Here is a 12,681-nt window from a genome sequence, read left to right as displayed (position 1 = left end):
GGGCTAGCAGATGGAATCTTCGTGGTCGACGTCGTAACGGGAAGCCTGTTGTAACCACATCAGACGATTTCGTCGGCAGACTAGTCATGTAGGATCGGCGGAGCTCCGTGTCAACACTAGGTGGTCCCGTCCGGTTGACAGAGAGGTAGATAGCCGGGAGATTGGCCTAGCTCAGGATGATTAGCCAAACCACAACGTCCATTTTGTTGCAGCTAGCTGGTAGCGATGAATCCGGAGTTAAAGGTCCAGTGATTCAGTGATTCCGGCAGAAAAACGAATAGTCTAGGCTAGAGCTGGCTGGTAGGTGGTGCAGGCCACGGACAATGGTGAAAAACCGCTAACGGTAGCTAATAGCAAGTAGCTAGTTAGCTGGCTACTCCCGTCCGGTAGACCGAGAGGTAGATAGCCGGGATATGGGCTCGAGGTTAACTGGTGCTTGCATCGGGGGCAGTGGTGATTAGCCAAACAGCAACATCCATTCTTGTGACGGCCGGCTGTCCAACAACCTGCCCGCTTGACCCTATCCCCTTCTCTCTTCTCCAGACCATTTCCGGAGACCTTCTCCCTTACCTCACCTCGCTCATCAACTCATCCTTGACCACTGGCTATGTCCCTTCCGTCTTCAAGAGAGCGAGAGTTGCACCCCTTCTCAAAAAACCTACACTCGATCCCTCCGATGTCAACAACTACAGACCAGTATCCCTTCTTTCTTTTCTCTCCAAAACTCTTGAGCGTGCTGTCTTTAGCCAACTCTCTTGTTATCTCTCTCAGAATTACCTTCTTGATCCAAACCAGTCAGGTTTCAAGACTGGTCATTCAACTGAGACTGCTCTTTTCTGTGTCACGGAGGCTCTCCGCATTGCTAAAGCTAACTCTCTCTCCTCTGCTCTCATCCTTCTAGACCTATCTGCTGCCTTTGATACTGTGAACCATCAGATCCTCCTCTCCACCCTCTCCGAGTTGGGCATCTCCGGCGCTGCTCACTCTTGGATTGCGTCCTACCTCACAGGTCGCTCCTACCAGGTGGCATGGCGAGAATCCAGGCTCTGTCGTAGCAGGCCGCGACCGGAAGACCCATGGGGCGGCGCACAATTGGCCCAGCGTCGTCCAGGGTAGGGGAGGGAATGGCCGGCAGGGATGTAGCTCAGTTGGTAGAGCATGGCATTTGCAACGCCAGGGTTGTGGGTTCGATTCCCACGCGGGGCCAGTATGAAAAAAATTAAATAAATGTATGCACTAACTGTAAGTCGCTCTGGATAAGAACGTCTGCTAAATGACTAAAATGTAAATGTAAAATGTAATCTGTCTCTGCACCACGTGCTCTCACCACTGGTGTCCCCCAGGGCTCAGTTCTAGGCCCTCTCCTATTCTCTCTATACACCAAGTCACTTGGCTCTGTCATATCCTCACATGGTCTCTCCTATCATTGCTACGCAGACGACACACAATTAATCTTCTCCTTTCCCCCTTCTGATAACCAGGTGGCGAATTGCATCTCTGCATGTCTGGCAGACATATCAGTGTGGATGACGGATCACCACCTCAAGCTGAACCTCGGCAAGATGGTGCTGCTCTTCCTCCCGGGGAAGGACTGCCCGCTCCATGATCTCGCCATCACGGTTGACAACTCTGTTGTGTCCTCCTCCCAGAGTGCAAAGAACCTTGGCGTGACCCTGGACAACAACCTGTCGTTCTCCGCTAACATCAAAGCGGTGACCCGATCCTGTAGGTTCATGCTCTACAACATTCGCAGAGTACGACCCTACCTTACACAGGAAGCGGCACAGGTCCTAAACCAGGCATTTGTCATCTCCCGTCTGGATTACTGCAACTCGCTGTTGGCTGGGCTCCCTGCCTGTGCCATTAAACCCCTGCAACTCATCCAGAACGCTGCAGCCTGTCTGGTGTTCAAACTTCTCAAGTTCTCTCACGTCACCCTGCTCCTCCGCACACTCCACTGGCTTCCAGTTGAAGCCTGCATCTGCTACAAGACCATGGTGCTTGCCTACGGAGCTGTGAGGGGAATGGCAACTCCATACCTTCAGGCTCTGATCAGTCCCTACACCCAAACGAGGGCATTGCGTTCATCCACCTCTGGCCTGCTGGCCCCCCTACCTCTGCGGAAGCACAGTTCCCGCTCAGCCCAGTCAAAACTGTTCGCTGCTCTGGCACCCCAATGGTGGAACGCCCCTCACGACGCCAGGACAGAGCAGTCACTCACCACCTTCCGGAGACACTTGAAACCCCACCTCTTTAAGGAATACCTGGGATAGAATAAAAGTAATCCTTCTACCCTCCCCCCCTAAAAAATGCTGCTAAATTACGAAAATTTAAATGTAAATGTAGCCACCCTTTGCCTTGATGACAGCTTTGCACACTCTCAACCAGCTTCATGTCACCTGGAATGCATTTCAATTAACAGGTGTGCCTTGTTAAAAGTTAATTTGTGGAATTTCTTTCCTTCTTAATGCGTTTGAGCCAATCAGTTGTGTTGTGACAAGGTGGGGGGGGTATACAGAAGATAGCCCTATTTGGTAAAATACCAAGTCCATATAATGGCAAGAACAGCTCAAAGAGAAACGACAGTCCATCATTAATTTAAGACATGAAGGTCAGTCAATCCGGAAAATTTCAAGAACTTTGAAAGTTTCTACAAGTGCAGTCGCAAAAACCATAAAGTGCTATGATGAAACTGGCTCTCATGAGGACCGCCTGTCACGATCGTTCATAGACGGGTCAGACCAAGGCGCAGCGTGATATGCATACATGTTTATTTAACGAATAAACACAACGACAAAACAATAAACCAACGACACGTGACGTCCTAAGGTACACACAACAAACCTCACACGGAGCAAGATCCCACAACACCTAATTGCCAATAGGCTGCCTAAGTATGCTCCCCAATAAGAGACAACGAGCGACAGCTGCCTCTGATTGGGAAACACACCCGGCCAAACATAGAACTACAAAACCTAGATCACAAACATAGAAAATACAACATAGAAAATCACACCCTGACTCAACAAATAAGAGTCCCCAGAGTCAGGGCGTGACACTGCCACAGGAAAGGAATACCCAGAGTTACCTCTGCTGCAGAGGATAAGTTCATTAGAGTTAACTGCACCTCAGATTGCAGCCCAAATAAATGCTTCACAGAGTTCAAGTAACAGACACATCTCAACATCAACTGTTCAGAGGAGACTGCATGAATCAGGTCTTCATGGTCGAATTGCTGCAAAGAAACCACTACTAAAGGACACCAATAAGAAGAAGAGACTTGCTTGGGCCAAGAAACACGAGCAATGGACATTAGACCGGTGGAAATCTGTCCTTTGGTCTGATGAGTCCAAATTTGAGATTTTTGGTTCCAACCGCCGTGTCTTTGTGAGATTCAGAGTAGGTGAACGGATTATCTCTGCATGTGTGGTTCCCCCCGTGAAGCACGGAGGAGGAGGTGTGATGGTGTGGGGGTGCTTTGCTGGAGACACTGTCAGTGATTTATTTAGAATTCAAGGCATACTTAACCAGCATGGCTACCACAGCAATACGCCATCCCATCTGGTTTGTGCTTAGTGGGACTATCATTTGTTTTTCAACAGGACAATGACCCAAAACACACCTCCAGGCTGTGTAAGGGCTATTTGACCAAGAAGGAGAGTGATGCATTAGATGATCTGGCCTCCACAATCACCCAACCTCAAACCAATTTTTTTTATTTTTTAACTAGGCAGGTCAGTTAAGAACGAATTCTTATTTACAATGACGGCCTACAACGGCCAAACCCGGACGATGCTGGGCCAATTGTGCGCCTGGATACAGTCTGGAATCGAACCAGGGGGTCTGTAGTGACGCCTCAAGCACTGAGATGCAGTGCCTTAGACCGCTGCGCCACTCGGGAGCAACGGGGATGGTTTGGGATGAGTTGGACCGCAGAGTGAAGGAAAAGCAGCCAACAAGTGCTCAGCATATGTGGGAACCATGGTGCTTGCCTACGGAGCTGTGAGGGGAACGGCACCTCCGTACCTTCAGGCTCTGATCAGTCCCTACACCCAAACGAGGGCATTGCGTTCATCCACCTCTGGCCTGCTGGCCCCCCTACCTCTGCGGAAGCACATTTCCCACTCAGCCCAGTCAAAACTGTTCGCTGCTCTGGCACCCCAATGGTGGAACAAGCTCCCTCATGACGCCAGGACAGCGGAGTCACTCACCACCTTCCGGAGACACTTGAAACCCCACCTCTTTAAGGAATACCTGGGATAGGATAAAGTAATCCTTCTACCCCCCCTTACCCCACCCCAAAGAAAAAAAAAAAAGATAAATATATTGTAAAGTGGTTGTCCCACTGGCTATCATAAGGTGAATGCACCAATTTGTAAGTCGCTCTGGATAAGAGCGTCTGCTAAATGACGAAAATGTAAAAATGTAAATGTAAACTCCTTCAAGACTGTTGGAAAAGCATTCCTCATGAAGCTGGTTAAGAAAATGCCAAGAGTGTGCAAAGCTGTCATCAAGGCAAAGGGTGGCTACTTGGATTTGGATTTGTTTAACACTTTTTTGGTTACATATGTGTTATTTCATTGTTTTGATGGCTTCACTATTATTCTACAATGTAGAAAATAGTAAAAATAAAGAAAAACCTTTGAATGAGTAGGTGTGTCCAAACTTTAGACTGGTACTGTACGTCAAAACTGTAACTAGGCCACTCAGGAACATTCAATGTCGTCTTGGTAAGCAACTCCAGTGTATATTTGGCCTTGTGTTTTAGGTTATTGTCCTACTGAAAGGGCAATTTGTCTCCCAGTGTCTGTTGGAAAGCAGACTGAACCAGGTTTTCCTCTAGGATTTTGCCTGTGCTTAGCTCTATCAAAACCATTAAACTCTGTAACTGTTTTAAAGTCACCATTGGCCTCATGGTGAAATCCCTGAGCGGTTTCCTTCCTCTCCGGCAACTGAGTTAGGAAGGACACCTGTATCTTTGTAGTGACTGAGTGTATTGATACACAATCCAAAGTGTAATGAATAACTTCACCGTGCTCAAAGGGATATTCAATGTCTGCTTTCTTTTTTGTTTTTATATACCAATCTACCAATAGGTGCCCTTCTGAGAGGCATTGGAAAACCTCCCTGGTCTTTGTGGATGAATCTGTGTTTGAAATGCACTGCTCGATTGAGGGACCTTACAGATAATTGTATGTGTGGGGTACAGAGATGAGGTAGTCATTCAAAAAATTATGTTAAACACTATTATTGCGTACAGAGTCCATGCAACTTATTATGTGACTTGTTAAGCACATTTTTACTCCTGAACTTATTTAGGCTTGCCATAACAAAGGGATTGAATACTTATTGACTCAAGACATTTCAGCTTTTCATTTCTAATACATTTGTAAACATTTCGAAAAACATGATTCCACTTTGACATTATGGGATATCGTGTGTAGGCCAGTGACACGAAATCGAAATCTCAATTTAATCAATTTTAAATTCAGTCTGTAACACAACAAAATGTGGAAAAAGTCAAGGGTTGTGAAAACTTTCTGAAGCCACTGTATTTGTGCGTCTTGGCACCTTGCAAGTCAGCACAGCACAAACAGATATGGGACCAGGCTAATAAACAGATCTGGGACCAGGCTAATAAACAGATCTGGGACCAGGCTAATGAACAGATCTGGGACCAGGCTAATAAACAGATCTGGGACCAGGCTAATAAACAGATCTGGGACCAGGCTAACAAACAGATATGGGACCAGGCTAATAAACAGATCTGGGACCAGGCTAATATAAAGATCTGGGAACAGGCTAATAAACAGATCTGGGACCAGGCTAATAAACAGATCTGGTACCAGGCTAATAAACAGATCTGGGACCAGGCTAATAAACAGATCTGGGACCAGGCTAATAAACAGATCTGGGACCAGGCTAATGAACAGATCTGGGACCAGGCTAATAAACAGATCTGGGACCAGGCTAATAAACAGATCTGGGACCAGGCTAACAAACAGATATGGGACCAGGCTAATAAACAGATCTGGGACCAGGCTAATATAAAGATCTGGGAACAGGCTAATAAACAGATCTGGGACCAGGCTAATAAACAGATCTGGTACCAGGCTAATAAACAGATCTGGGACCAGGCTAATAAACAGATCTGGGACCAGGCTAATAAACAGATCTGGGAACAGGCGTATAAACAGATCTGGGACCAGGCTAATAAACAGATCTGGGACCAGGCTAATAAACAGATCTGGGACCAGGCTAATAAACAGATCTGGGACCAGGCTAATAAACAGATATGGGACCAGGCTAATAAACAGATCTGGGACCAGGCTAATAAACAGATCTGGGAACAGGCGTATAAACAGATCTGGGACCAGGCTAATAAACAGATCTGGGACCAGGCTAATAAACAGATCTGGGACCAGGCTAATAAACAGATCTGGGAACAGGCGTATAAACAGATCTGGGACCAGGCTAATAAACAGATCTGGGACCAGGCTAATAAACAGATCTGGGACCAGGCTAATAAACAGATCTGGGACCAGGCTAATAAACAGATATGGGACCAGGCTAATAAACAGATCTGGGACCAGGCTAATAAACAGATCTGGGAACAGGCTAATAAACAGATCTGGGACCAGGCTAATAAACAGATCTGGGACCAGGCTAATAAACAGATCTGGGAACAGGCGTATAAACAGATCTGGGACCAGGCTAATAAACAGATCTGGGACCAGGCTAATAAACAGATCTGGGACCAGGCTAATAAACAGATCTGGGACCAGGCTAATAAACAGATATGGGACCAGGCTAATAAACAGATCTGGGACCAGGCTAATAAACAGATCTGGGAACAGGCGTATAAACAGATCTGGGACCAGGCTAATAAACAGATCTGGGACCAGGCTAATAAACAGATCTGGGACCAGGCTAATAAACAGATCTGGGACCAGGCTAATAAACAGATCTGGGAACAGGCGTATAAACAGATCTGGGACCAGGCTAATAAACAGATCTGGGACCAGGCTAATAAACAGATCTGGGACCAGGCTAATAAACAGATCTGGGACCAGGCTAATAAACAGATATGGGACCAGGCTAATAAACAGATCTGGGACCAGGCTAATAAACAGATCTGGGAACAGGCTAATAAACAGATCTGGGACCAGGCTAATAAACAGATCTGGGACCAGGCTAATAAACAGATCTGGGAACAGGCGTACAAACAGATCTGGGACCAGGCTAATAAACAGATCTGGGACCAGGCTAATAAACAGATCTGGGACCAGGCTAATAAACAGATCTGGGACCAGGCTAATAAACAGATCTGGGAACAGGCGTATAAACAGATCTGGGACCAGGCGTATAAACAGATCTGGGACCAGGCTAATAAACAGATCTGGGACCAGGCTAATAAACAGATCTGGGACCAGGCTAATAAACAGATCTGGGACCAGGCTAATGAACAAACACTCTGAGTGACATTTTCTGAGTCTGGAGTCTTCCATCTATATAGAAGTATTCCAACTACTAACCCTTCATAACACCATGCAGCATAACATCTAACACAAAGCAAAGCTGAGTCCTAGGCTGTGTCCCAAACCGCACCTTATTCCCTATGTAGTACACTACTTTTGACCAGAGCCCTATGGACCCTGCTACTACTACTTCTCGTTCTTGGCTGATGCAAGCAAACAATCTTTCAATATTGTAGAACCATTGCTGCTGAGCCATTGCTGCTGATGCCTTTTACAAATAGAATTGGCACGAATCTACAGAACTATGTGATTACTAAGACCCATAGCATTGCTTTTTACTGGCAAAGTTTGCTATTCTCAATGTACTATTGGGGCACCTATTAGGGCGGCAGGTAGCTTAGTGGGTAAGAGCGTTGTGCCAGTAACCGAAAGGTCGCTGGTTCTAATCCCCGAGCCGACTAGGTGAAAAATCTGTCGATGTGCCCTTGAGCAAGGCACTTAACCCTAATTGCTCCTGTAAGTCGCTCTGGATAAGAGCGTCTGCTAAATGACAAAAAATAAAACCTGCCAAGGCTGTCCTCTGTCACCCTTGGCTTTTTGCTCTCCCCCTAGCCTACATCTAGGGGCCAGAGTTTCCTGGTCCTACCAGTGACATACATCACATCCTGTCTCATTGTCCAGGTCAGATCATTCACCAGATGTGTCCTCTTAAACCACACCGATTGTCTGTTTAGATCAAACTGAAGTGAATGGGAAATTCAGCTACTCCTGAAGCGTGTCTCTCAACTTCAACTTTCACTGTCGTCCAAGAATTGCTGAATTTCCTCTTCACTTCAGTTTGCTCCTCAATGGTTGCACCTTTTTACATTTACGTCATTTATCAGACGCTCTTATCCAGAGCGACTTACAGGAGCAATTAGGGTTAAGTGCCTTGCTCAAGGGCACATCGACAGATTTGTCACCTAGTCGGCTCGGGGATTAGAACCAGCGACCTTTCGGTTACTGGCACTACGCTCTTAACCACTAAGCTACCTGCCGCCCCTTGGTTGGAGAATGAGGCAGTGGCAGTGTTCCCTTCCCTTTGTCTGTTTAGATCACTCACCAGTTGCGTCCTCGTAAACCACGGTGACTGTCTTCCACTTGTAGTACTGCACGATGTCCAGTATGGCTCTGCTGATGGAGGCGTACTCTGGGTACAGGTTGATGTAGAAGCTGTTCTTGTTGTCCACAGAGGGGTGTTTCCACCGGGTCTGGATGTGGGGCACCTTAGGAGGGACATAAATACAATGTTTATTTTTCATCAATGTGATGATATGTTAAGTGATGTTAGGTCCCCTGTAGCTCAGTTGGTAGAGCACGGCGCTTGCAACGCCAGGGTTGTGGGTTCGATTCCCACGGGGGGCCAGTATGAAAATGTAAGCACTCACTAACTGTAAGTCTCTCTGGATAAAAGCGTCTGCTAAAATGTTGTATTATGTGATCATTTGTTATGTGAGGCACCTTAGCAGGAACACAAATGCAATGTTTTAATTTTCTTTACTCGAGGACCACATTAGAAATAAGCTTAACACTTTCATGTGTTCTCCTCTGGGATTTCTTTGTACTTTTAAATGGTTTTAAACGGTACAAATTGTTTTACCCAAAAATCAATCAGTCAATCAATCAACCAATCCAATTTTAAACAATATGATGTTATGTGATGGTAGGTTATGTTGTATTGTGTGATATGTTATTGTGACGGTATGTGATGGTAGGTTATGTGATATGTTATTGTGACGGTATGTGATGGTAGGTTGTGTGATATGTTATTGTGACGGTATGTGATGGTGTGTTGTGTGATATGTTATTGTGACGGTATGTTATGTAATGTGATGGTGTGATATGTTATTGTGACGGTGTGTTATGTAATGTGATAGTGTGTTATGGATACAGGTATCCTGTGTGTGTTTTTGTGTTTTTCCTCTCCTTCTGCCCTAATCACAGGTGTCCTTTATGTTCCTGATTGGTGGTCGTTGGGGGTGTCCCACCTGTCCGACATCTGTTTGGCTGCTGATTGCTGAGTTGGACCAATCAGTGGACATTCCTCTGTATTGCACCACCTGTTTCTGGTTTTTCACTCACACCTCCCATTGTTTTAAAAGCCAGTCAGTTGTGTTTGTTGTGAGAGACTATTTTTCGTATGTGAGTATGGATACTGTGGTGTCCTGTGTTTTGTGTACTCTCTCATTTGCTGGTTACTCTGTTTGGTAACTTTGTTGTGTGTTTCTGGGAAAAGGGGGATTTAAGCAAGTTGCCCTTGGGCATACATTACCCATAGGAAGAACATTGTCTAAAAACACTAGTTAGACCTGAGCGGACCACCCACTGTACTTTTGTATGGTAGCAGTAGCTTAGCGGTTCTTGAGGCAGGCAAGATCAGTTTAGTTTTTTTTTACACTATTGTTTCATTTCTTGGGTCCTGCTCAGCCCTTTTTCCCAAACCTTTACCGTGTGTTCAAAATAAACATTTTATGTTTGACGGTAGCTTATGGTTGTCGGTGTATTTTTTGTTCTCACTGTTTCCGTGTCACCATTCTAATTTGCATGAATTATGTTACGGGTCTCTTTTCCATCCACCCTAGACTTTTAAAGCCACTGGGTTCGTAACATAGTGTGATATGTTATTGTGACGGTGTGTTACGGTATGATATGTTATTGTGATGGTATGTTATGTAATGTGATGGTGTGATATGTTATTGTGACGGTGTGTTATGTAATGTGATAGTGTGATATATGTTATTGTGATTGTATGTAATGTGATATTGTGATGGTATGTTATGTAATGTGATATGTTATTGTGACGTTTGTTATGTAATGTGATGGTGTGATATGTTATTGAGACGGTATGTTATGTAATGTGATAGTGTGATATGTTATTGTGACGGTGTGTTATGAGATGGTGTGATATGTTATTGTGACGGTGTGTTGTGTTGTGTGATATGTTATGTAATGTGATGGTGTGATATGTTATTGTGACGGTATGTTATGTGATATGTTATTGTGATGGTGTGTTATGTTGTGTGATATGTTATGTAATGTGATGGTGTGATATGTTATTGTGACGGTATGTTATGTAATGTGATATGTTATTGTGACGGTATGTTATGTGATTTGATATTGTGACGACGTGTTGTGTGATATGTGATGGTGTGATATGTTATTGTGACGGTATGTTATGTAATGTGATATGTTATTGTGACGGTATGTTATGTGATATGTTATTGTGACGGTATGTTATGTTGTGTGATAGTGTGATATGTTATTGTGACGGTGTGTTATGTAATGTGATATGTTATTGTGACGTTGTGTTGTGTGATATGTTATGTAATGTGATGGTGTAATAAGTTATTGTGACGGTATGTTATGTAATGTGATAAGTTATTGTGACGGTGTGTTGTGTGATATGTTATTGTGACAGTGTGTTATGTAATGTGATAGTGTGATATGTTATTGTGACGGTGTGTTATGTAATGTGATATGTTATTGTGACAGTATGTTATGAAGTGTGATATGTTATTGTGACGGTGTGTTATGTGATGGTGTGATATGTTATTGTGACGGTATGTTATGTAATGTGATAGTGTGATATGTTATTGTGACGGTGTGTTATGTGATATGCTATGTGATGGTGTGATATGTTATTGTGATGGTCTGTTATGTGATATGTTATTGTGACGTTATGTTGTGTGATAGTGTGATATGTTATTGTGACGGTGTGTTATGTAATGTGATATGTTATTGTGACGTTGTGTTGTGTGATATGCTATGTGATGGTGTGATATGTTATTGTGATGGTCTGTTATGTGATATGTTATTGTGACGTTATGTTGTGTGATAGTGTGATATGTTATTGTGACGGTGTGTTGTGTTATGTAATGTGATATGTTATTGTGACGGTGTGTTATGTAATGTGATATGTTATTGTGACGGTGTGTTATGTGATATGTTATTGTGACGTTATGTTGTGTGATATGTTATTGTGACGGTGTGTTATGTAGTGTGATATGTTATTGTGACAGTGTGTTATGTAATGTGATATGTTATTGTGACGGTGTGTTATGTAATGTGATATGTTATTGTGACGGTATGTTATGTGATATGTTATTGTGAAGGTATGTTATGTTGTGTGATATGTTATTGTGACGGTGTGTTATGTGATATGTTATTGTGACGGTATGTTATGTTGTGTGATATGTTATTGTGACGGTGTGTTATGTAATGTGATATGTTATTGTGACGGTGTGTTATGTAATGTGATATGTTATTGTGACGGTGTGTTATGTAATGTGATATGTTATTGTGACGGTGTGTTATGTAATGTGATATGTTATTGTGACGGTGTGTTATGTAATGTGACTGTGTCTCACCTCCAGAGCGTTGCAGATGGACTGGACAGCACTGACGGAGGAGCTGTGAGAGGGCCCAAACACCGCCCCGACACCCAGAGCCAACTGGTCACAGGCTGGGAGAGGGACAGTAGAGAGGGACTGTTATTGGCTGCATCCCAAATGGAACCTTATGACCTTCAGTGCCTTCAGAAAGCACACAGGCATGCTCAATAAAACACATAAACAAGAACACTCCAGTGCCCGCTCAGCATCAAGAGAACACTCCAGTGCCCGCTCAGCATCAAGAGAACACTCCAGTGCCCGCTCAGCATCAAGAGAACACTCCAGTGCCCGCTCAGCATCAAGAGAACACTCCAGTGCCCTCTCAGCATCAAGAGAACACTCCAGTGCCCGCTCAGCATCAAGAGAACACTCCAGTGCCCGCTCAGCATCAAGAGAACACTCCAGTGCCCTCTCAGCATCAAGAGAACACTCCAGTGCCCGCTCAGCATCAAGAGAACACTCCAGTGCCCTCTCAGCATCAAGAGAACACTCCAGTGCCCTCTCAGCATCAAGAGAACACTCCAGTGCCCTCTCAGCATCAAGAGAACACTCCAGTGCCCGCTCAGCATCAAGAGAACACTCCAGTGCCCTCTCAGCATCAAGAGAACACTCCAGTGCCCTCTCAGCATCAAGAGAACACTCCAGTGCCCGCTCAGCATCAAGAGCAGCCTACGACACAAGAGGGATTGAAGTGAGAAGCCTTCAGAAAGTATTCACACCCCTTGACTCTTTCCTCATTTTGTTGTGTTACAGCCTGAATTTAAAATTGATAC

General features: G+C 44.6%; 1 protein-coding gene across 2 annotated transcripts in view; it reads right to left on the bottom strand.

Moving 5' to 3' along the window:
* The window catches only part of LOC121566853 (glutamate receptor ionotropic, kainate 1), a 103,856-nt gene that overhangs the window by 55,208 nt on the left and 35,967 nt on the right, over window positions 1-12,681 (bottom strand). For both annotated transcript variants that reach the window (XM_041876738.2, XM_041876739.2), the window contains exons 3-4: window positions 11,885-11,979; window positions 8,581-8,743 (exon numbers count right to left, since the gene is read on the bottom strand). In XM_041876738.2, coding sequence (XP_041732672.2) covers window positions 8,581-8,743; window positions 11,885-11,979 — 258 coding nt within the window. The remainder of the gene's footprint in view (window positions 1-8,580; window positions 8,744-11,884; window positions 11,980-12,681) is intronic.

Source organism: Coregonus clupeaformis, chromosome 5 (genome assembly GCF_020615455.1).
Source record: "Coregonus clupeaformis isolate EN_2021a chromosome 5, ASM2061545v1, whole genome shotgun sequence".
In the NCBI taxonomy this organism is placed as follows: domain Eukaryota; kingdom Metazoa; phylum Chordata; class Actinopteri; order Salmoniformes; family Salmonidae; genus Coregonus; species Coregonus clupeaformis.
The sequence above is the reverse complement of the archived record's forward strand: the minus strand, read 5'-3'. Positions and strand labels throughout refer to the sequence as shown.